The sequence below is a fragment of the Dendrobium catenatum genome, unplaced genomic scaffold (genome assembly GCF_001605985.2).
Source record: "Dendrobium catenatum unplaced genomic scaffold, ASM160598v2 fragScaff_scaffold_621, whole genome shotgun sequence".
NCBI classification, from domain to species: Eukaryota; Viridiplantae; Streptophyta; class Magnoliopsida; order Asparagales; family Orchidaceae; genus Dendrobium; species Dendrobium catenatum.
In genome coordinates, this window is record NW_021319083.1 from 2288262 (window position 1) to 2314755 (window position 26494).

Here is a 26494-nt window from a genome sequence, read left to right on the forward strand (position 1 = left end):
TAAATGATAGCCTATTGTTCATCTCATTCACTATTATATGTTTGATCATTTATCATTATCTTTTCATACATTTTTCTTTTCCTTATTATTTGCTCCATTTCCTACTCAGGATAATAAATGTTATAAAATCCTGTATGGGAATGGCTTCAGATGTTGGGATGAATGCTTTACTCAGTTGTTATACACGGGATGGCTGTTCACTATCAAGTTCTTCCTAATGGCTCGTTCAAATGGTATGAAGTTGATTGGTTGCTAAAGGGTTCACATTGATTTATAGGATAGACTATTTGAACCCCTTGTCCATGTTTGTCAGGCTTAACTTTCTCCAAAATCACCTATTGGTGACCATCAATGAAAGGATGGATTGTATTGCAAGTGGATATGAGTATTTTATGATGACATTAAATATCTAGTTTATGTGTAGCAACCATTTTACTATATTTATTAGTGAATAACCACATATATTTACTCAAGATGGCCATACATGGACTTAAACTAATCTGATGGGCTTAGTTTGAAAAAAATTGTGAAATTCTTATCGTGATTGGCCTTCATAGTAGCGTTGAAGATCATTTCTTCTTCGTCATGCATGCACCATTCAGCTTGGTCGTATTGATTGTTTATATTGATGTCATATTACATCATTGGAGTGATCAAAAAGGCATTTTTTGATGTTAGATACTATCTACAAATGTATTTTGTGACTGAAGTTCTTAAATGGGCAAAATATTTTCTTGAAGTGATGTGCCTACAACAAAAATGAACTTTCTCTTTCTTAGAGAATATTTTACTAATCTTTATTGAAGAGATTGGATTTCTTGGTTGCAAAGCAGTTGATGCCCATATGGATGCTCAAACCTCATGATAATGAGGAACCCTTTGTTGATTTGTCCTGGCAGTTTGATTTATCATATTTTCACTAGGCTTGACATTTATTTCATTGGAGTTGTAAACCAACATATGCGAACACCAAAACAGAAGCATTAGGAAGCTATTATGCCCATTCTCTGATATATTATAAAGTCTTCTAAAAAAAGGTGCTTTGCATTAAAAACGGAACATCTGAATGTGAAAGCATTATGCTAGCTCGATTCTAAGGCAAAGTCAATCTCAAGATGCTGCATTTTTGTTGTAGAGAATTGGCCACTTAGAAAAGTAAGAAACAAATTGTTGTGACCAGACCTAATACTGAGGTTGAATACAAAGTTATAACTCATTCATCTTATGAAATGACATGGGTAAAAACTCTTTTAGGAGAGTTTAATTTTTCTGTCTCACTACTTATGTTTTGTACTGTCACGACTCGGCCCAGTGAGCCCGTATAGACTAGGAGGGAATGGATGTCAGACTTAAATGATAGAACATAGCATTTCAATATCAGAGAAACATAAAATATAAATCTAAAACTTCTCAAGTGATAATTTAGCACCTCTAAAAATAACAACTTCTTATCTTAATAAAACATTTCATATAAAGTCAAAGATGCACAAAGGTGGACAAAATTTTTCTTTCATGTTAACATCCACCCACAAAATCATTTCACAACTACAAAAATATACAAAAGGAACTTGTCATCTGGTCCTCTACGACTATTTGTAAATCAGGGTCGTTCAGCTATTCACTTAGCATCAGAGTCTCCTGAAAATATCACAAAACTAGGGAATAAGCTAACGCTCGGCAAATAACAATTACATCTAAAATTCATGTGCAATATAGAGGAAAACAATGTGCAAAGTTGGTAACGTATTTACATGCAAAAATTGTCCAGTAATTAACTCTTTCCTATATGTTATATACTTCTATGTATCAATGTCATATGCTCCTTCCTATACATCATATGCTTACCACATTTATTTATTACATAATGTCTATTATATCACATGTTCATATACCTCTAGTTTATGCATATATTATATATCCATATCAGAGTACCCATATTGTACTGATCGGGTATAATCTCATAATAGACCATTCATCATTATTTTGCCCCGAAGAGTCATATTGTCCCGAAAATCCATATTGTGCAAGTGCACCGTATTTGGTACTCCACCTCAACAGGCACAAACTTGCATTTTGATCTCATAACATAAGATGATGCAACAATATCAAACATACATATGATGAATTTGATTTAAGCATGAAAGTGAACTTTAACGTATGAAGAGCTCTCTATCTAAAATATAATGTACTATGTGAACTTTTGTATAAAAATTTTCTATCTAATATGCCAAGTACAATATGACATAGTGCAATGTAACATGAACATAGTAAAGTGCAATGTAACATGATATACTTAAAAGAAAAATATGAAATTTAAAATGTAATGTCACTTACTTTAAGCTCTTCGCTAAACTTCTTGAACCGATATTGTCTTAGGTTTAACCTAAAGAACACAAACACTAAAATTAATTATACATGCCAATTCTCTTATTAAAAGTTCTCATTACATAATTAAATTATCTAAATCTCCCTTCCTATTTGATCTTATCCTTCCTATTTGTTTTACCAAAGAATTTAATGAACTTAAATATAAATTTTTTGGATTTTATTAAAATTTATATTTTAATAACCCAAATTTTCATATTTCCTTCTAATTATAATTTATATCACTTTCCCTAACATATATTATCATTAAACCTAATTATTTTCGGATTAAATAAATGTAGAATTTAGGGAAAATATTTTTTTTCTCAAAATGTCTTTTTCTCTTAATTAGAGCCCTCCCATGATTCCTATAAACAATATACATTATCAACCTAGCTCAAAATCTAAAAATTTGAAATAGCCCTAATTTTTAAATCACAAAAACTTTAGGGAAAATCAAATTTTTTTGATTAAACATGCTTCTAAACCCCTTCATAACAACATTCCTAAAACATTTTTTTTTAAATTTTCATGAAACCCTAATTTGGAACCCTAAAGTTTTCCTCGAGCAAAAGTTCATTTTCATGGGTTAGAATCATGCTCAAATAAACTCCCTATCATTCTTCTATGAAAATCCCAACATTTGAGCAAACCCTAAATTTTAGAAACCTCAAATTTACTTAAAAACTCAAAATTTGGGTTTTACAATTATCATAAAGTCTTCCTACACACTTCCCTTTATCAAATTTCATGATTTATAAAAATCCTAACTTTTTAATCATGAAAAATGTTGGAGAAAAAGAAAGATTTCTAGGTTTAGAGCTTACCTTTCCTCTTCCTTAAGATTTATCTTTGATTTCCCCCTAAAACCATCTCTGAAAAGCCGCCAACCACCAATTTCGTGGAGCTCCCGTCGCCCCTTCCTCTTTTCTCTCGCGTGTGGCCGAACGAAGGAGCCAAGGGACCGAATGGTTCGGTCCCTTAGGCAGATGGGGTTTTAGGGAAAATAGTTAAGTGCCAATTTATGCATGTACCCTTTCCCCTAAGAATTTCCTTAAGGCTCATGAGGGTAGTTTGGACAAAAAGGCTACTTTAACTATCTGACGATTTTTAGTTTTAAAATCGTGCGAAATTATGTATATGTTTTTTTATACTGTTTTGATCGAAATTTTGAATAGAATTTAATAAAATTATTTGCGTCAATTTCCGACGACTTCGAAATTTCTGCTAACTCCGTCGTGGCCCATCGAAATGCGTGCGACACATCCGATCGATTGTTTTCGGGTTTTACATGTACGATGATAATTGTGTTGCTATCTAATTGCTAGCAACCTTGTTTTTCATGACAGAACCAAGCATATTGAGTTTGATTGTCATTCATCTGGCCATTTCGTTTTTTAATCATATCCTATGGTTGAACATCTCTTGGTGTTAGGCATCAACCTATGCCCATACCATTCGTTTTCCTTTTGATTAAGCTATTTCTACTTGGAATCGTTCTGCAGTATGGGAATTTAGCTAAAGATTAGCAATACATGCTAAGAGTCAGAGCAGATTTAAGACGAGCAATCACATAATTTTATGACAAAATTTTCTTGAGAAACATGCACATGTGCATAATAATTCAACAAAAAATAGCCAATGCACCACATATATTTTGATTAAATGGTTGATGAAACAATGAGTGCATGCTCGTATGCTTCTCTAATAATGTATTTTTCTTGAGTACATAATTATTTCTTATGATATAATAATTTTTTTTAGATAAGTTAAAAAAATACAAATCTTTCTAGTTTAGATTTGTGGTTTTTTTTCTTTAGTACATAATTATGAATAAACATTCAAATCTATTAAAAAAATGTAGTATCTGGTGATTTCAGCTGCATTTGTAAATTTTTTATATGGATCTCCCAGTTATACGAAGCAATATCTGTTGTGTCTGTGCACGTGGATGGAAGCTTATAGTGGCTTCCTTTTTTAATCATACGAATGTGATGTCCATCTAGTCGAGTGATTTGACTAACCAATGAATGGTGAGTCTGGTGACAACTAATTATAGCAATGTGAGGCAGGCGGATGTCACGCATACTGCTGATGAATTTTTTTCTTCATTTTATTGTCTTGAAAAAAATTTCGTTCCTTCTTTTAGCTTGATTGTTTAGGTCTAGGAAAATTTTTACCACCGGTATTGTGTCTAAGTGATTGATTTGTTTCCCATTGTTTTCTTCCGTTACTTTTTTTTCTTCATTATGTTTTTTCTAATTTCAGAAGAGCAAAGTTTATTTTTTTGAAATGTTTTTCAGCTCGGAGTGTTTGTTGAATAAATTGAACAATGCTATGTATCATCATAATCAATATTAGGTTTCTGAATGCTGTTCTGTAGCAGAAGTTTAATTAATAGTTTTTTTTTTGGGTTAAAATGTATCACAATGTTTGCAAACCAGGTTAATTATTTACTCTAGATTTTCATTACGAGCATATGAGAACCGTCCAGTTTTGTTTCTTTTGCTGGTTAATTACACCACAGGGACAATGCCATTTTATGTTCCTCGGTAATTTTGCAGGTATACATCAATGGATTATGATGAAAATGATTTTCGAAGCCAGAACTTTCAGTTAGTTGGAGAAGATAAATTTTCTGTGAACTTGCGGTCGTTTCCTCTTCCAAGGTTTGATCTTGATGAACACCTTAGGTTTGATAGCTTAGTTGAAGAGGAAGTTTTACTTGGCATACAAGGGCAAGAAAATAATTGGATTGATTTTCCACCTGGGAGTAGTGCCTTAGAGTTCAGTTCAAGTGCTGCCGAGTCTTGCTCAATAGCTAGACATAACAATGTTTGGTCTGAGGCAACATCATCTGAATCTGTTGATTTGTTATTGAAATCTGTGGGAGAGGATGAAATGATCAACGGCAAAGCTGTCATCATGGACGTGAGTGCTAATGATGAATCTAATGGCATTGATAATCGGGTGGATCTCTATGTAGAGAAGTGTGATGCCCATGAATCATCCATTATGGATATCCTACCTGTTGATCCAGAATTGACACAAGATAAGCATCTGAAAAAATTTTCGCCTTCAAATGAAGTTCAATGGGAGTTGTTGCCTGATGTTCAAGGTTCATCTCAAGCAGCTGAAGGGGAGGAATCCGGAATCGCCATGTACGAAGATCCTTCAAACAAAAACTTAAGTCCTGATGGAAAGATTGATGTTGGTCCGTACACAATGATAGACAATTTAAGTTGTTTCTATAATCCTATTCAAAAATCAAAAGCGGATGAAAAGGGTTTATGTGGGACAGTTCCATATGAAAAAGATGTTTGTGAGGTGCTTTTGAAGACAGAAGTTCCACATAGTGATGACTCTGACTCATGTGCGGTGGATAGCCAGAGTTTGGCTTCTAATCAAGATGTAAAACTTGATATAGAAGCTGAGAAGTTGAACACTGGGTTGTTCTACGTTGGGCAAGATCAGAGAAATACCAGCAATAGTTCCGGTTTCCTATGTGATGATGTACATAGAGACAAATCTTTGGTAACGTATAGCGAGGACAAAACAAACCAGAAGTTCGCGTCCAAATCAGATGCTTTGGAGCTGCCGAATACAAAATGCATTAATTCAGTATTTGCTGTGAACTCTGATGGGTTAGTGGTGTCTGTTCCATGCCCAACAAAATCTTTGAATGATAATGGTGAGGCAAGCCGGAAATCATTTGCCAATGAAGAGTGTAAGAGCCTATTAGCAATGGAACAAGAAGATAGAACTGGACATAATTCTGTTACCCTAAAGACTAAGACTGAGTTAACAGAAGGATCTAGAAGTATTGGTGACGGCCTGCTGTATGATTCCTTGGAAGATGATGATGGCCACAGTATAAGAACTCAGTTAATGAAGAACTCAACAGTGTCTTGTGATGACAGAGGAGGAAAACTTGAGACTTTCACGAATGCCATTGATAATAATCAAGATCCTGAATGCGAGCTGGTGGAAAACAAAATTGATGAAATTGCAATTGCTACCCAATCGCTAATAAAATTGCCTGCTTCTATTCATGTTAATCATGAAACTCAAGGAACAGAAATTGATGATTGTGAAAGGATGAGAACTAATTCTTTGAGTTTTACCTTTGAGAAGCCTGGACTGGTTCTTGAGGGAAACTATGATAAAATTATGGATGTTGAGAGGCAAGAGTTGAAATTAGATAAAAATAATGATGTAGCCCCTTCTGAATCTTCTCTACCTGTTGCTATGACTGATGAATCTTGTCTGTCTGTCACAATGACTGTTACAGAATCTAGTATCTCACCTTCTACACTCTGCAAATCAAGTGTGCAGAAGGAAACCATATCAGTTACTGATTTGAGGGAAGTTCATACTGAACAAGTTCATGCTTCAGTTAACAAGGAGTCCTCAATGACATACATCAGTCCTAGTAGAATTAATTTAGACCCACTCTCTAATGTTATGGACAAGGCTCAAGACTTGCATCCTGCAATTCAGGACATGGCTGAAGAGTTGTCTTTGGATGGCTCTGCAAATAAATTTCTTGAAGAAGATTTAGGTAAACTTCCAACATAGAATTGTTCTATTAGTTTTAAATAAGGAAATGTTCAGGGAAATGGAGTTGATGCTAATTTTATTTTTCTTCCATATTTGGTTCAGTTCTCTTCGGGTTTTGAGAAATCTAGTTCTCTTCAATTGTCAACTCCAGAGTGTACTACTAATGTTGATTTGGCTGCAGGAAAGAAAGAAACGTCGATACAATTATCTGCATCAAATATCATCCACTTTGATAGTAATGATGCGAAGATATCCGGACTTACAGCTTCACCACTTTCAACTACTGATTTGATTGAAGAAAAAGAAAGCGATTTAGTTTCAGTTTCTTATCCATTAAACATGAAAGAAGTATCCCTTGGAAAAATTTCTAGAGGTGATTCAGGTGATATTAGCTGCTATGGTTACTGTTTATTTTGTTCAACTGCCCTAATGCTCTTTAGGAAAGCCGTCATTTGGATGACATATCTGATGTTTCTGTGTTTCCTTGCTTTTGCTTTTTTTAAGTAGGTGCTCAGTTGGCTTCTCCGGTCAAATCACTAGATTCTCAGCCATCAAAAGGTACTGTTGGCCTGAATTTAGCCTCAGAACAGAAAGGACCATCACCGTGTTTAACCATACCAAATTCAGTTGATTCTGAAAAAAGTGAAATGAAGCTTTCTGGAGGTTCTATTTCATCCAAGTCTATAAGAAATGTAGATAAGGAAGGATGGGCAATTTCAGGTTCTGATCGTGAAGATACGTCAACAGAGCACCTTCCAAATGCTGTAGTGCAACCTCCATCTCTTGTGCAAACTACTGATTGTGCTATGCCACAGAATCATATTCCATCTTCAGCAGGGAATGATGTTGGAAGTGAGAAAACTCTGCTGCTGGAGGGGAATGGCGTTAGTCAAGGCCCTTCTCAGGATGGAAAGGAGGATATCACTAATTCATTAGAAGTTGTTTCCCATTTTGGGACTGAAGTGTCGGTTTCTTTAGGTAACTTTCATGGCAATTTTTTATTGGTATTTTATGTGCAATGCCAGTTTCTTGTTTTGGAGATGTCGGCAGTTACTTGGTAAACTAGCAAAATTTTAAACGGTCTGATTGTTTCCTTTAGTTTTGCTTATTTATTAGCACAAACTACTTATGGAAGACAAGCAGTGCACATGCCTCCATCCATATACAAAGATGGCTCTTGTAAAAGTCCAAGCAATGATCAAAGTGATCAATATAAATTATCCAAAATAGATGTCTCTGATGAGCAGGATGTGTCTCCTCAAACAGAGGATAGGCTGTTTCTCTGCATACCGGTTTTATTGTTTGCTTCTGATGTATGCACACACATGTTTGCTTTATACTTGTGGGTTTGTTCCTTGTCTTTAATGTTTCTCTGAAGTTTAAACACTTAGAACATAATTTTCTTGTCAACTTTCACCGGCTCCGGTAACTGACAAACTTTCTGCTTTCCTCCAAAACTTTGATTGCGGTTCAAGTAAGATTTTTTTAATTCAGTGAACAATTTATCGAAGCATTAGCAACTGCTTTAATATTTTTCTTGAACCCTTAAAATATTGCTATTATGTCTTCATGAATATATACTACCAGTATTGTAGATTCAATTTGTTTGTGAGGAAGTTATGTTCTTCAAATAAGATGGCCAACCATTTGTACAAATTAATGTTGTTTTGTACAATTGAGTAATGTCCAAATATATATGGGGACATAAACTGTGCCAAAATGCAATTTCTAACGTGCTGAAATGTCCTCTGTGCTGCTTACTTGGCATGCCAATTATATTTATAGTATAAATTCTGCAATGAGACACTGTATAATTTTTTTTTTTTTTTAGCAATAAGTACCATATCTATCTTTCCCATCTTCTATTTAGCAGTTAATTTATGAAGTTTGTATATAGTTGTAGATAATTTGTTGAACGCTTACATGACTAATTGTTCTCAAATATGCACTGGAAGCTCTGCTGAATTGAACTCATTGGAAACACAAATTGGCAAATCAAGTTATTTTGAACGGAACTGTGTTTCACCAATATTCATCATTTGCACAGGATGTCATGAAGACGATTTAGAGCATCAAGAACCGAAAACCTCAGGCAACATGGATTTAGTATCTTCTGAAAAAGATGAAATCACTCTTAAGGCTGATTGCAGCAGTAATGGCTTACATGGTACATCTATTGAAGCTAGAAGTTTAATTCTTGAGGTTTCTACATCCAAGGATTTGGCTGGAAGGGTTGTTGGCAGTGAACCATCTTTTCTCAACCTGAAGGGGAATGATATTACTCAGGCAACTTACTTTTTAAGTTCCATTGTGGTTAGATTCTTTTTTATGATGAAATTTTAACTAATATATATATGTATGTTTTAAAATTTTTAGATGCCAAATGTGGATTCTCAAGGACTTCCTGAAGAAGTTAAAATGGCTGACATTTCGATGAAAACTCCTAATCATGGAAAATCTAAGAATGCATCCAGGCCTTCTAATGAGAAGAAAATAGTCTCAAAAGGGAAAACCAAAAAAGAACCACATACTCTGAAGCAATCTTCTGTGATGGATCTCAAAAGTTCCACTTCCACCCGTAAATCTGTTGGAACTTTAAGCAAGGACGTTCCTTTGGTTGAGATGCGGGAGCATTCCTCTATTGAGTGTAGTACTGTGAAGACATCATCTTCTGTGGCTTTTCAGACATCTATTATTCCTGATTTGAATTCATCTTCATCCTTATCATTATTTCACCAGCCATTTACTGATCTACAACAAGTACAATTGCGTGCACAAATCTTTGTTTATGGAGCTTTAATGTATGTTGAATGTTTCTAATGTCCTTCAGTGTTTCTAAACTTAATACAACACTCAATACAGATCTTCCCTTTTGTCGCAGCTCAGGTATGCCTCCAGATGAAGCTTATATGGTATCTGCCTTCGGAGGTGCAGGTTGCTATCTACACCATTTCCTTTTACTCTGATTTTGTTTTTATATACATCTTGTTATAGACACTGGTTCACATTGTTGATTTGTGCTGGACAGATGGTGGGCGGAGCTTATGGGAGGGTGTATGGCATGCATGGATTGTAAGGTTTCAGAGTAAAAAATCCCCTGTTGGTGCTTATGATACTCCTACACACTCTCGGCCAGGTATATATTTGGAGCAAACTATGGCAGCATTTTTTTATGTCTCATGTTTTTACATTGATTTGTTTCCGGAAATATTTTGTTCATAGCAATATGGATTCCTGAACAAGTTTCAATGGGCAATGATGTTCAAAGCAAAGTCTCAAGCACTTCTTCCACAAGCGACAGCAGTATCATGTCCTCGGCTGTGCGAAATTCCACAATGCCTTTGCCTTCACCTTTATGGAGTCACTCTTATGGAAATGATGGACACCATGCCAATATATCAAGAGGCACTTACCTAAACTTTAGTCATACTCCATCCCCATTGCCTCATCAATCTTCCGTATCACGACAGCATGTGGGTGCTAATTCACCTTGGCTATCACAGTCACCTCGCCCTGGACCGTGGTTTGTTTCATCTCAGATTTCAGCACTTGATGGCATCTCACGGTATTCCACAGTATCTGTTCCTGAAACTGTTCATGTAACCCCTGTAAGGGATTCAAGTGGGCCTCATACTCCCATTGTAGAGATTATTCCCCCTAGTGTTTTGATGTCTGTTCCAGATACCGCACTCGCAACTACTATTGCGGATTTACCTGTGGAAACATCAAAAAAGGCAGTAACTAGTGAGAACAATAAACATACACCGACCACTCAAAAGGCTAGAAAGAGGAAGAAGGGCGTTGCAGCAGAGGAGACAAGCTTTCCAGCTTCTCAAACTTCAGCTGGGCCTGTTTCTGCTATCAGTGATGTTAGAAGTCTTCCACTGCATTCTGCAAACATGCTTCTATCTTCTAACTCACAATTAAATGTTGCTAGTCCTGCTCCTGTTTTGATAAGCACACCTCACATCATTTCTCCAACACATTACCAGATAATTGGTGCTAATAATAATCTACAGAAGGCAATCTTGTCTGAAGAGACTTGCACTAAAATTGAGCAGGCTAAGCATCAAGCAGAAGATGCTGCTGCTCTTGCTGCTTCTACTGTTAAGAATAGTCAAGACATATGGAGTCAGCTAGCTTCCTTGAAGAATTCTGGTTTAGTTTCACAGATTGAGGAAAAACTTGCTTCTGCAGCTGTTGTCGCTGCTGCGGCTTCTTCTGTTGCCAAGGCTGCTGCAGCTGCTGCTAATGTTGCAGTTGGTGCTGCTTTGCAGGCAAAAATAATGGCAGATGAAGCTGTTAGTGTGGCAAAAACAGGTAACACTGTTTTGAATTCAGAATCTGGCATTCTTGATGTTGGAAAGAAATTAATAGGAGTACCTCCTGTTTCAATTATGAAAGGAATGGACAAGATTCATGGATCTGGTGCAATTATTTCTGCTTCTAGTGAGGCTGCCAGAAGACGGGTTGAATTGGTTTCTGCTGCCACCAAAAGGGCAGAGAACTTGGATGCCATCGTGAAAGCTGCAGAATTGGCAGCAGAAGCTGTTGCACAAGCAGGAACGATCATTACGATGGGGGATCCCTTACCATTTTCGTTGAGCCAGTTGGTAGATGCTGGCCCTGAGGGTTTTTGGAGAGGACATGATGGTTCATCCACAAAGCTTTCCAAATCAAGATGCATGCATGAAGGGGAGCATTCAGGCTCAAGTAGTGCTAAAGAGCATGGTGGATCAGCTAAGCAATTGGATGGTCAGTTCTCAAAAATTAAAGAAGCGCAGAAGGCTACTGATGAAAGTGGTTTATCCTCTTTGAATGAATATCATGAGCAGTTTGAACGAAGAGTCCAAGGTATGCAGTTTTTTACTGTACGGAGAGTGTTTTGCTAGGATGAGAGTTTCCTTTCTTTTTAATTCCATACGATTTTTACTAAATTCTGCTTGTAGCTGGCATTTTAGACCTCCAAACTAGCTTTTGCAGAATGAAGCTTTTGCAGGATGAATTCTACGTCTTGAGGCTTTTCGTGCCACTTAAAATATAGTCTCAAATGATTGCTTTTGAAAAATGGTTTAAAGTAGCCATGTTAGCTTTTCTTTTGCAGTTTTATTGCTAAAAAGTATTCAATAGCCTCTACATAGCCACTGTAGCATTTGCTGTTCCAAACAATCCTATTCTGGAATGTGCAACCGTGAAGACATTGAAATACGAGCTATGAATTCGTTGGCTTGGTATAAAATTTACATGTTTATGTGTATCACCGTGCAGGAAATTTCCCTACTGCTGGACAAGAAAGAGATCCTCCTGTTTTAAGCATACAAAAGGGGTCTGTTGTTGAGGTAGGCTGTTCAGCATTTTTTTTCTGCCCAAATCTAGCCTTTTTTTTATTATGTACCCTTATCTTTATGAATTTTTGGATTGATTATAAGGTTTTTTTTTATTTGTTTACCATTAAAAGGTTGTGGATTCATTAAAATTATTGTTATAGAACTCTCATCTTATGACGCCTACTAATATGCCACTTTGTAAAAAAATTTAACCTTGTATGAATTAATTCACTTCAGTTTTTAATTTTTAACTACGGAGAAAACTCTAATATACTACTAATTTCATGTTCTTTCTGACACATGAATCCACTCCATTTGTTCATTCAAATGATGGAATCACTCACACTTCATCATCCTAGGGTTGCCTGTGTAGTTACTTTTTTAGTCTAAATTTTTTTGGAGAAAATTTTATTTATTTTGGTGCTATGTTATTATGATTACAACAACAAACAACAACAACATCAAGCCTTTATCCCACTACGTGGGGTCGGCTACATGAATCCTTTTTCTCCATTGTGTTCTATTAAAAGTCAAATTCTCATTTAAACCTAATAAAGAAAGGTCATTCCTAATATTTTCTAACCAAGTCTTTTTAGGTCTACCCCTACCTTTCTTAACATAAGTCAAATCTAATACCTCTACTCTCCTAACCGGGTCATCGAAAGGCCGTCGTTTATAATTATGATTGATGAATTTAATTTTTTCCAGGATTCATAGAATACTAATTCACTTTTTATAAATATTTTTTTTTATATTGTGTTTTTAATGACAAAATTCTAACCTACAGAACATAATGACTATTTCTCTCCACAGAGAACGTAAAAAAACAATTCTACTTTTTGCAGTTAAAGGAATATAAGGATTTTTGTAAAAGATTTAATAGAATTTTCTTTTTAAATTAATTGAATATTACCTTAAGGGCTCGCTTGGATGCTTAAGGATAAAAATTATATATTTCAGAAGGTGATGATTTTTTTTTGGTTTATTATATATTTTAAATTGAAAGAGGCTTTAAGTGCTTTGTAAAGTTTCAAGCATTTGTTGATTTCTATGTCACTCAACCAAATAATAAATTTAAATTTTTTTTTTTTTTTGAAAGCTGTTTTCTAACTTCAAGCAGGCAAAAGAGGCCTTATATTAACACCAACTTATTAGAGTGATAAGTAAAAGTTAATAGAATCAGTTGGTATACCAATAATATTGAATAATTCGACGATATTATGGCAAATGTAAATACTTATGGTGATATATTCGTAAACTATCTTAAAATGAAATATCTTCATTAATGAGAGCCATCTTCGAGTAGCAATGAAGTTGCCTCTATTGAAATATGGAGGTCTGAGGTTCAACTCATGGAAATAGTCCTCTGCAAATACGATTACAAGTTTTCTTGCATTTATCGCTTTCTGGACCCATAATTGGTGGAAGCTCCATGCATTGAGCATTCTGATGTCTTCATTAACAATTTTATTCTTTATTTTATATCTGATTATGACTATCCTGGTTTCTCTCAATTTCTCATCATAAACATCAAGGAATGCATGCTTTCTTAGCTAGACCTTGTAGTGATGATTTCTTTGAATTTCAGCATGATCAATTCAAACAGCTTCATTAAATTCTACAGGTTATGTCTGATGAAGATGGTCGGAGAGGGGCCTGGTTTTCAGCTCAGGTACTTGACATAAGTGATAACAAGGCGTTTGTTAGCTACAATGACGTTTCAACTACTGAAGGTAATCTTCAATCTTTATGTTTCTTTCAATTGATGAACTTTTATCAAATCATGTTAGAATATTTTTGTTAGGGTAGATGAAGTTCTCTATATGAAAGCTGGAATGGAATGTACTTTAGATGTAAACTAAATTTTAACCCATATTTGGAGGCATTTATATTGTGGATTTTGTGCAATAATCTATGTGCTTTATTTAAGAAATGGCCATAACTAAATGCAATACACATAAGTGATGTGTTTGTTAAAGCTAAGTTAAGGCTAAAAGTAGCCAATCCACTCTTGCATAGGATATCATTATTATTGCTATTATTATTTTTGGCTACATTCTTGTGCGTACTGTACATTCTCTTAATTTCATTGTTATAAGATAAACGGCACTTCAATTTTTGTGCAATTTATGCTTTATGTTACAACCTTCTGGCTAGCATGTTTAGTTAAGCTACGCCTTTCTAAGCTGACCCTGTATTTTCTATATTTTGAGCGTTACTCTCCTCTGATATCAACTAATTCACCAAGCTCAAACTTTCTGTCGATATTATCTCAAGTTAGTGAAAATTTTCTTCTATCTCATAGCTTTCAAGCATATTTTTTTTATTTTAGCTGTATGGTTCCAATGCTATTGAGCATGTCATGTCAAGCTTAACAAACCTCACTCTTCCTGAATTTATTGGTTATGTTGGTGCAGGCCAGCTAAAAGAATGGATTGTGCTTGAAGAGGGAGAGAAAGCTCCTAGAATACGGACAGCTCACTCCACAACATTAGTGAAGTATGAAGGCACTAGGAAACGGCGTAGAGAACATCTAGGAAGCTATATCTGGGAAGTTGGAGATCATGTTGATGCTTGGATACATGACAGGTAAGGATGCTTTGATTTATTTATAGATTTTCTTGTAAAATGCCGAGCATCTTGATACAAAAGCTGAGTTAGGTAAGCAAAACTACTACAGAGTTCTCTTTTTACTGATATTACTTTATAATTAGGTGTTAGCCAGCTTTGTTTGCATTCTGCAACTACTATTGCCTTCGTGTTTTGATTTGCTTTGGTGCTATCTTCAAAGCTCTTCGCAGTGGCGCACGTCTTCTAGCCTTTCCATTCTTTTTCATCACAAGCTTTTCAAATGCCTTTTTTTCTGCATGTTTTTTTTTTTCACATAAATTTTAATTTCAAATTTGCTCTTTATATTTATGATGGAGAATAGTGTATTTATACTCATCGAATAATTAAATGATCAATTTAAGTTAAATTAGTTCTATTTTTTATTTTATTTGATAGTTTTAAAATTCATTTGATTCCTGACTTGCCTGTGATTTATAAGAATGTGATTTGTTCTCTATAGTTATGACATTCTTGGTTTAGTTAACCTTGGCTTGGTTGGATCCAAGTGATTGGATTAGGATTGCTATTAATTCTATTGTGGATAGCCGGTTCAATCATATGGTTTAATTGCTATTGGAGTTTACACTGTCGGAGTTATTTGATTTCTGTAGCAATGTAAGGTCTTCGTGTTGTGTTGTTACTTAGTTTCAGCAGCATAAGTGCGTTATATTACATCTTATCTTCTGCTTTTGTTGTTTGTTTGGTCCTAGAATTGATTCCTGTTGCGATCTTTCTTGGGATTTATAGCCAACGGTTTTGTGACCTATATGCGGCTCCTTACAGGAGTTCCTAGTTATTGCGTGCGATTATGATGCTGAGATATATGCATGTTTATGGATTTTCAATCAAACATAACTTTTTGAGGTTATCGACTGAGGAAATTTCATGAATAGACAAGTTAAATCTAAGGCTTTTATTGGACGATTTTTTATTAAGAAAATTTAGATTTTTATTATTAAAATATAGTGTAATTGTATGTGGGATTTCTTGAAGTGTTGTGTAAGCAACTCAAAGGAGAATATATTTCCTTGGACCACCGTGAGAACTAAATTGTTTATAATTTAATGATCTCTTTTCTTAAATCTCTTCTAAATATTTTTTTTAATGACATTGCATGTGATTCTAATTTTGATCAATGACAGTAACAAAAATTGGATTCATGTCGCCTTAGATGGTTTTGGCCATATAAAACGGTAATGACAGTAATTGATCAAAATGAGTATTTACGTGAAAAGGTTGGAGTATCTCCAGTGAAAGATAAGATTAGAGAGATTCGTCTTAGATGGTTTTGTACACATAAAACAACGATCTTTCGATGACCCAGTTAGGAAAGTTGATGTATTAGTTTTGACTTATGTTAAGAAAGGTAGATGTAGGCCTAAAAAGACTTGGTTAGATAATGTTAAAAATGACCTTTGCTTATTAGATTTAAATGAAAATTTAACTTTTAATATAACACAATGGAGAAAAATGATTCATGTAGCCGACTCCACAGTGAGATAAAAGCTTGATGTTGTTGTTGTTATTGTTACAGTAACAAAAATTCAATTATTTGTTTATTTTTATTGATTCTATTTTCTCATTTATTTTTTGAGTTTTATTGTTATATATATATATATATATATATATTAATCTACATTCATTGTATCATTCTAGTCGTGCATTAGAAACCCTAGATGCTAAGATGGCTTGAATTAAATCAGAATTAGAGTTTGTGCCATCATGTCAACTAAATGGTCATTTAAAAATAACAAAAGATGTAATTTAATTGAAATCATTCAAGTTATGGTTATAGAAAACTACAATGTGATTAACATATGTTCAGAATTATGTTCTACCTTTGATGGGAGATATGATTGTTGAAATTTTTCACATTGAGTATTTTTTTGAAAATATAATCTATTTGATTCCCAAAGAGTTGAATGTGATAAATCAAAACTATTGGTACATGCTTTATCAACTCAGCAAAGTGTCGTTACCAAGTTCTAATGAGTTGATATGAAATATAGACTTAACAAAATATGCTTATCATTTGGCGAATATAGTGCTGAAGTGTATTATCAATTTTAGGAAAAGATAAATAGAATTTGTTTTAATATTTTTCAAGATTTATGAGTCTGTTAGCAATGGTATTTACCTTTGGATTATTATATTATTATATTTATTTTATTAAAGGTATTAAATGAGCAATTAAGAATAAATTTAATTTAAATTTTCCCAAATTATTGTATGAAGCTTTATAGATATCAATATCCATTATTCTCTTTGGACTATTGCACATGTAATTAATATCTCTAAAAAAAATCAATAAATCTCCTCTAAAGCTCATCATGCATCATACATAACAAAAGAGTCATGTATGGTTGAATCTTATTTAATTAAAGAGATTGTAGTTTGTAAATACTCTTTTGGGGATGTTTCTAATGCAAAAAATGGATTCTACATATGATGTTTTTGAATTTGAATATTCAACTACATTCAATCATGTTTATGAACATGAATCTATTCTTGATCAATAGTCATAATTGGAGTTCAAAAGCATACTTAAGCATTAGATGATATTTGAACCCAAACTTATTATAGAAACTAAGTTTATTTCTTAGCATGAAACTAAACCAAATATACATACTATAGTTGGCTAACTAATCAAGTAATTTGATAGCACAACTTTTAATGACTTATTAATGAAATTATCCCTATGGTCATTGATCAATCTGATATTAATTTAAATTTTTGTTCTTGCTATCTTTATATGCCCATTCATAAAAAATCTTATAGAGAAAATTATGTTGTATTAAAATTTCTAGAAAATTTTTAATGGCGATTTCGTTTGATATGTCATAAAAAATTTCATCAATTAGGCATAGATTTTGATGCAAGAAACTTTTCTAAATTAAATTAAAGGACTGCAGACTTAGAAATAAACAAATTTATAGTAAAAAGAAAGATTTTGATGAGGTGAGTCAAATTACATCAAAATTGTTTTGATCTTAGTTCAATTGTGCTCAAATCAAGCACCCGAAGCCTATTTGAAAAATCTATGACATTAATTAAAGGACCAAATAATCTCCAATTTTTGTGTGCTTATTGATGAGCGTCTCAATGAGAGGAATAGAGGAATCCAATAAGCCAAATATCACTTAATTCTAATATCATTAAGGCACTTAAATAGCAAAAAACAACTTATGATCAAGGGAATCAATGCGGACTTTTCAATAAAGTATTTTGGAGATTTTGGCCAAAATAGCAAAAATATTGCTTCAAAAAATCATATATAAACCTACAATCTCCACATGAAAGGACTCAGAGCTAAATTTAATGAGATCTTAGAGAAACTCTAGAGCGTTGTTCAACGATTGTTGTCGAGAACAACCACTTGCAACTTCTATTACCTGACCACCATTGCCCAATTGCCATTTCCTGACCTTCTTTATTCGATTGTCATCGCGTGATCACCATTACTTTATTTTTTTCATTAGATTGCCTCACCCAATTGTCATTGCTTGATCGATGTCATTTGACAATTATTACCTAATCATCAATGCCTGATTGTCATCACCCTTTTGTACTTCTCCAACAATCTCTACTATAGCCATAAGAAATCAAGCTAGTGTTTACACATTTGTATTCATGTTTTCTCTAGAGAGAAGAAAATGTTATAATTTTGTTTAGATAGTTGATCATTTCAATTGGATTGGGATATAATTTTTCTTCCTTGATTTTCACGAAAAATTGTGTATCTCTTATAACTTTCTTTTAATTGTGTATCTCTTATAACTTTCTTTTATCTGTATATGTGTTGGCTTTTTATACTAAACTAAGACATTAAATCTTTCATTCTACTAGAACAAATATTTTTGCATGTAATGTCGTCTATGAGAAATATTTCTAGCATTCTACAAATACTTCTTCAATGGATGACAACTAATCCCTCAACAAGGTTAACATAATTCAACTATTGAAGGTGAACTAGGCTTTAGTTTGAAGGATCATATGCAAATAGTGGAGGAGAATCAAGCTCAAATCCTTCGGTTCTTAGAGAATAATGGACAACAAAGAGCTCTATCAAAACATGATAGAGTTCTCCCACCACAAAATCAATAGCAAGCTTGGGCTAATTAATTTGATGGCACCTTTGTAACACCCCCTTATCATCATGCTGTAGCTTTTCTTCCCCCACAACCTTATCAACATCTCTTGGACATAATTAGTTCAACCTATTCTTCTTGTACTGCTCGGGTAACCCATAATATTTTGATAGTTTTCGTGGACTTGAATCAACCTTTCCTTCTCTATATCCCTCTTGATATCATAAGAAATGAGCTTCAATGCCTTATTAAGAAGGAATTTCATTTTAGGGATAGAAATCAACTTTATATTTGACGCAACTTTTAGGAATCTTTTCCTTCGACTGATGTTGTTCTATAATCATTATGATGGGTCCTCTGATCCTTATGGTCTTATCAATCATTGTAGGAATATCATCCATATCCAATGGGCTTCTTATATACTTCTTGTCAAGTCTTTGTTACTGTCACACCCCAGTTTGGATCACCCACTAACAATCAAACTGGAGTATAACAGAGAAGGAAAGAAATCTATTCTGACTCTCCTAATACGTCAACATATCAAACTCCACACTTAATAAAAGGAAGCATGTAATGTACCTCAAGTAACATCAAATATAAACAATGTAAATATAGAGCTCTACTAAAACTTTCAAAATTTACTTACATACCAAAAGGTTTATACAGCTATCCTTAAGATCTCCTCTAAGATCTCTTTGTACAGCAAAACATATATACACAAAAAACGAACGATCACCTCTTTCTCGCCTAGTGCCCTACGGGCTCCTTTCCCTTACCTGCAGTATAACAACTGCTAATGAGCTAGGGCTCAATAAAATACACCAGCAATGTAAAGGAAATAATAATAACATTTTAATCATTAAGAAATGCATAACATTAGTGACTAAATAACATGATTAAAGCACCTTCCGCATAAGGCACAAGAAAACATAGCAGTACTTTCCATCTTACTAATTGTTCAACACCATTTTTAACAAGTCAAATAATGGCTTTAAACTTTTGAACCATTTCAGCTTTTCAATTCAAGGTTGGGTCTAGCTTCCCAACTTTTAGAATTGAAGTTATTTTCTCAATTCAGGGTTGGGTCTAAATTCCTAACTTATAGAATTGAAATTATAGGCTTGCCTATTCCGGTCTTTCGCCTTTACTAGTGCAGGCTTATCCCCCAACATATGACTTATACTCTTTTTCATTTCAAGAACATTGTCATAATCATATCCAACGATTATATAAATTAAAATAAGTACATGTGAAATTCACATATGAAGCAATTGAACTATTTGAAAAAGAAAAACATGCTATCATGGGAAAGGAAATGTTAAACATGAAAAAAACATCAAATTGAAATTTTATAAAATTGTTACTATTTCTTATGCATCGTTGGGTATCTCACCTCACTAGGGATTCGTTCTTCCTATTTTCTTCTTCTTTTGTACACTACCTACAACATACAATTCTTTATTTGCACATGTACAAAAAAATAAAGGAACAAGCTATATGAACATCTTACTACTTACCTCAACTAAATTCTTCCTCATTAAATAGTAATCTGATTCTTTTCTTTCCTTCCTATGTTTCTTTCGTATTTCCAGAAATTTACCATCACAAACTCAGTCATAACTAACTGATTTCAGCAACATTAATTTTCGAAATTCTTTTTTGTTCCATCAGCTAACTTAACAATAGTCTTACCCCTTTTTTTTCTACTGATTTCCACATTCAGCATTCAAAATGATTTACAGAAATCCACAATTTATGCATTCCTGCATTCAGAAATTCAAAAATTCCTCACTAATTTGCATACACTCACTCTTATAGAAAATATTGCTGGGGAAATACTAGTATTGCCTTTCTATATTCCTCATTACCTGAGAAAGAAATACCCAAACTGCAGCTTCGACACCAACAGTTGATTCAACACTTATTTTTTTTCCTTCCAACAGCTTTGTTGATTTCTCCTTCCAGCAACTTTGCTGATTTTTCCTTCCAGCAATCGAATCCTCCCAGTTTCCCTACTTTCTTACCCGCTGCTTTACCTCCAGGTTTCGGGACTGCTAGGTTTTGGCTGAGAGAGGGGATAAAAGGAATTGGTATTCTAATTTTAATGCTCTATGTTTTATTAAATAATATTATTCTAATGTAGTACATTTTCCACTACCTTTCCAATACCATATCAACTATCTGATTTACATCAGACGCATGCATGAGTGGCTAAGTGGACCTAACGCAACCCTCCACTTTTCTCATCCAGGACTTGGGACCTGGCAACGACAGTGTTAAATACAGTGACAAGTGTGAAGGAAATGCCCATTAAACATGAATTAAATGCATTCTCTCACTAATCCTAATTAATCTATTTGCAAGAAAAAAATGCTTGGATATACAATATTTAATTACTAATAAATATCTAATTAACTGCTACTAACATAAACGATAATTAAATCAATAACTATATATTTATACCATTCGATTCATATTTTGATTGAAATTGAAAATATATTTTTAATTAAAATACATTAACATTCATAAAAATTTATACTTATATTTATTTTGAATACTTGGGTATTATAGTTACCATGCTTAATTATTAGCTACGCACTTGATTTTACTCTCTTTCTAGTAGGACTTTCCACAACTTTGTCGATCTCTCCAGGTTCTTTGTAAAACAATTTATTGCAAATCGAAAGATAATCAGTGACTCATATTTCTAGGATTTGTCAAAATAAGGTAGTTTTTTAAAAGAGTTCTTTCAAAGATTCTCTTTAAATACTTATCAAATTCTAGTAGTAGATCCAGTGCTGCTATGAGATATTTTTCTTGAAGGATTCCACCCTGGACCTGTACTTGATGTGAGAGACAAATTACTCTTATGTTGATCTTATTCATTGAGTAAAAGCATAAATAATTATAGATGAGGTCATTAGTGCTCATTAGGGGTGTAAGTGAGCCGAGCCGACTCGAACTCGACTCGTTAACGAGCTCGCGAGTCGAGCTTATCGAGCTTCGAGCTCGAGCCTACAATCGAGCTCATATGATAAACAAGCTCGAGTTCGAGCTCAACCTGACTCGACTCGAAAGCTTATCAAGCTACTCGATATATATATATATATATATAATTTATAATATTATTTTTATATATAATAATACACATCACATGCGTTGGTGCTTCTCAAACGAGCTGGAGCTTGAGCTTGATATTTTCTAAATGAGTAGATCTCGAGCCCACTAATCGAGCTCGAGCTCATTAAGAATTAAACGAGCCAGGCTTGATAAGGCAAATATTTGACTCGTTTACACCCCTAGTGCTCATCATAATTAGTTCGAATAATTCTTATGTGAATGTAAGAATTTATAATAAGAAATTGATCAATCTCTCCAATAAAGAAAACAGAAATAGTCAAGAGATTCGAGCCACCCTTTTCACTAAATTCAACCTAAGTTATTTTATTATACCCCATCACATCAATGGCTAATATTCTAAGGAGATCCAAAATTTTGAAAATCTCAAGCAGCCAAAATCACTAAAAAATCTAAATGGTGGATGTTGATCGTAATATTGTCGCTTCCATCGTTCAAGAAGTCAATAGAAAGATGTATTCATTTTAAGAAAGAGATTGAAATTTTATTTGCCATGGACACTTAAGATGTTATTTATGGGAGCAATCTAAAGATTGCTAGCCTCATAACAAAACAGATCACATGATATATAGCATGAAAATTGTTTGAACCATTAATTTTGTTATAAGAATGCCACCACAACCTATTTATCCTAATGCACAAGAAGATGCTTCCAAGAATAACCAATATTTTTGATAATTTTGACTTTGGGGGAATGTATTATCCATATCAAGATTCTCTAATCATATCAGCTATAATTAAGAGGTCTATTATCAACACCACAGATTTTCGTTGATGCATGTAATTAAATGGATATTCTATCCCAACTACATCCACGAATCATAAATTAACCCATGTAAGCTTCAATCTTATTCTCATGATTTTGGAGGACACACTAGATAGATTTTTAGCACAATCATCCTTCCAATCACCTTGGGTAAACCACTCTCACCATCAATTCTTATGATCCAGTTTATGATAGTATATATTGGATTGATCTATATTGTAACATTCATTTAATCTCTACTTTCTTTTTTTATGGAAATTGCATCTATTCTCCAAGTGAAGATTAAGTTTCTTAAACTTTGGGATATTGAAGAAATAAGGGATAATTAATTTTTAGCTCGCTCATGTTGCATCCAATTGATCCAACAAATCCAACATGCTATCCCATCATTGGCGTTGCTGAAAGAATTTGAACTCATCTCAGCGGTTCCTCATTTCATTAGGATTTTGAAAGAGTTTACATCTCACCAAGATATAGTTTCTATACCTTGGAGTTAATTATTGATCTATCTTTTCCAAGTTTCTATCTAAACTATCATTTATCTCTTACTAGATATTAATAAAATTTCCTCATTACAAAAAATATTACATCTTCCCTTATTTAAAAGACTCCAAAAGGGTAAATGACATATAGTGTCTCCACTCTAAACTTCTGGAAGGCATGCATATAAGAAAGCCTTAATGAGAAGCTAATAATGAAGAGGGCCACTAGAAAGACTCTATAAGATCAAGTGATTGACAGAGTCTTCACTCATCGAAAATTCTCAAAAGACATCAGTCTAATAAGGTACATGTTCTTTTTTTATCTAAAAATATGATTATTCATAAACTGCATAATGTAAAAGTTTCCTTATTTAAAAATCTCAGCAGCCATAACCCTCTAAAAGATATAGATTAAAGGATATAATCCTCAAAATATACATATTCTTTCTCATATAAAAATTTAAGAAAGCATAAGACTCAGAAGATATATGTTTCTCTGTTTATTAAAAAAATTCAGAATGTATATATTTTTCACTCTTTTAAAATTCTTAAAAGGTGTAAGTCTAAGAATGTATAAGGTTTTCACTCATCATAAAACATTAACAAATATAAGCCCATAATTGATAAGATTTTTCATTTAAAAGCCTCATAAGGTACTAAGTCTTTATTCATCTATGGACATCATGGATACCGACTAATTTAGAAGCTCCAATGAGTACATAGTTATAGCAAAGTCTTTATCAATTAGAGAATCTAGGTTCTTATATTCTAACTGAGATGGGGGGCTATATATATATATAATTTTTTTTTCTGTGAACTTAAAGATTCAATTTCAATACGGAAATTTTCTAACAAGATATGTAGATTTTAAATACATCTCAAAGACATTTAATGTGCTTAGTCTCCTTTTTTTTTTAGGGGGGGATTGGGGAGGGGTGTTTGTGAAATTCTTAGAAATCTAGAACTCTTACAAAAAGATTGAGAGTTCATAAGCTATCTTCATTATTTCTAAAAACTTGATTTTAAATACCAGCCAAGCTTGCATATTAATACATAAAGTAAAGTACATTCAAGAAGTTTTATTTTAAAGCTGCATATATAATTATTGGGCCGATATGGTGTTAGAACACTACAATCACCAGAGATTTCTTGAGCTCTTCTACAAAATTCAAACCTTCAAAATCTTGCCTTAGTTTTTAATTTGCAGTCTCTTTTTTCTTAAAGTTTGTTATAGCTTTTAAGGATCTTGGTTTTTACAACTCATATCTAATTATATCAATGACATCAACATGAACCTTGATGCTTGATATCACCAATGTTAACATCCTACATTAATATCAAGTTGAGAATCAAGTGCCATTTTTTGTGGTACCTTAAAAAAACATTCATACATGATTGGAATAAAGATTGAAAGAAAAGAGAGACAAATTATTCTTTTAATGACATGAAGAATGCCAGAAAATTCATTTATCTAACCTCTGAAGATATTTTTCTGTGACAACATGGCATATGAATTATTGTCTAATAGCCACTCAAAAATTTATCGAGGATAAACCATTTTGAGAGAAATTCTTAAATTGTTTTTTTTTTGGAGAATCTAAATATCAAGGATAGCATCAATAAAAAAATTCAACTAATTTTAACAAGTGAAGAAGTCATACTAAATTCTATAAGTTTGTAGTTAGCAAAATGACATATTTGATGAGGTTTCTATTCATGAATTTTCTACCTCCCTAATGATTGTGTTTTTACATGATAACATTCATGATGGTAGCTAACAATATTAAGTACATGACAAAAATTTCAAAAAATATTAACGACTAGCTATGATGCACCGACACGGACACGTCGACATGGACACGGGACACAGCATTTTTTAAAAATATAGGACACGGGTGCGGCGTGGACACGGCATAATAATTTTTTAATATAATATATAGTAATTAAGGTGACATTATATTAAAAATGATAAACAATAATAAAATAATTTCATGATAACTAGGTACCGAGCTTGCACTAAGCGGTACCTAGCGATACCTAGCGGTACTGAGCATGTACCTAGCGATACCGAGCATGTACCTAGCGATACCTAACAGTACCGAGCATGTACATTAGCTTTTTTTGGAAAGTTTCAGAAAACAACAATTAATATTTCAAGCGTCGAGGGTCAAGTGTCGATGCAATTTATCAGTCACCGAGAGAGGAGATGAAAATATCTTCACTGCCAAAAAGAAATGAAAATGAGAATATTCGATGATTGGGAATTAAGTGCGGACGTTGATTTTGTGTTGTGGATAGGAAATAAGAAATTTATTTTAAATCCCGCAAAATACAAGAAATTATAATTAAAAAAATTCATAAAATATTTAAGATACGCGTGTCCAATTTGCATTTAATATTTTTTAATTGGAGGAGTGTCGGACGAGTATCTTGTCGGACACGGTGTCGGACACTGCACGCCTCTTTGAGGAGAAGTGTCGGTGTATCATAGACGACTAGTTTGATCGTAGAAATTCACCAAATACCTAAACATCACAAGTTTGGCATTAGGATGTTCTAAAATCAATTTTTTTTAGAAATGAAAATGGTAGAATTTTGTAATGAGAAGTTTTGGGAGAACTATGCAGATGCATATGATCATCCAACAAAAAAATTTGACCAAAATTTTGACCTGATATTTGTGGATAGTTAATCTTTTTTGGAGGAGAAAATCAGAGCCTTAAAACAAGAGTGAAAAATTCTCCCACATCTTATCTGTTTAAACAAAGACGATCAACCCTTTCAAGGGAAAGACCAGACCCTTTCTAAATGGATTGAAAATCTGTAGTAACATTCACAACTTCACATACTTAGAATAGCTCAGGTAGAGATTCATTGAAACTTGCGAGGGAGAATGTGCACTACCCATGCAGAATAGCATCAAACCCCTTAAAAAAAGTGGGAATTATGCACCGTTTATAGATGACAATGTTTAATAACTTTAAAGTTTTAATGGAAAGAACTGGAGCTTACCTGAGGTATGAGGTTTTACACTCACCCATGTTAGTGTTTATAGTTTAGAGGGAGGATGAGTAGTGACAAAATTTTCTTTTCATTTTAAAATATTTTCAAATGTTTATGAAAATTTTTGACAATTGATTTAAAAGAATATATATATAT

The 26494-nt window shown here is 33.5% G+C and overlaps 1 protein-coding gene and 1 long non-coding RNA gene across 7 annotated transcripts in view; one reads left to right on the plus strand and one right to left on the minus strand.

The window, feature by feature from the left end:
* The window catches only part of LOC110101097, a 56399-nt gene that overhangs the window by 6293 nt on the left and 23612 nt on the right, over positions 1-26494 (plus strand). The window contains exons 3-15 of one of the 6 annotated variants that reach the window (XM_020828868.2): positions 110-233; positions 4929-6925; positions 7106-7306; positions 7429-7902; positions 8972-9210; positions 9301-9725; positions 9806-9858; positions 9953-10060; positions 10147-11244; positions 11329-11778; positions 12193-12263; positions 13876-13984; positions 14669-14840. In XM_020828868.2, the coding sequence (XP_020684527.1) occupies positions 163-233; positions 4929-6925; positions 7106-7306; positions 7429-7902; positions 8972-9210; positions 9301-9725; positions 9806-9858; positions 9953-10060; positions 10147-11244; positions 11329-11778; positions 12193-12263; positions 13876-13984; positions 14669-14840 (5468 nt within the window). In that variant the 5' untranslated portion in view covers positions 110-162. Of the gene's footprint in view, positions 1-109; positions 234-4928; positions 6926-7105; positions 7307-7428; positions 7903-8971; positions 9211-9300; positions 9726-9805; positions 9859-9952; positions 10061-10146; positions 11779-12192; positions 12264-13875; positions 13985-14668; positions 14841-26494 lie in introns of all 6 variants that reach the window. The other 5 variants (XM_020828863.2, XM_020828864.2, XM_020828865.2 and 2 more) reach the window with 5 other exon arrangements.
* LOC114579698 lies at positions 19535-21100 on the minus strand. The gene is made up of 4 exons (XR_003700802.1): positions 20818-21100; positions 20467-20712; positions 20343-20390; positions 19535-19725 (listed from the first exon to the last, which is right to left on the minus strand). It is a non-coding gene; the product is annotated as an uncharacterized LOC114579698 (long non-coding RNA).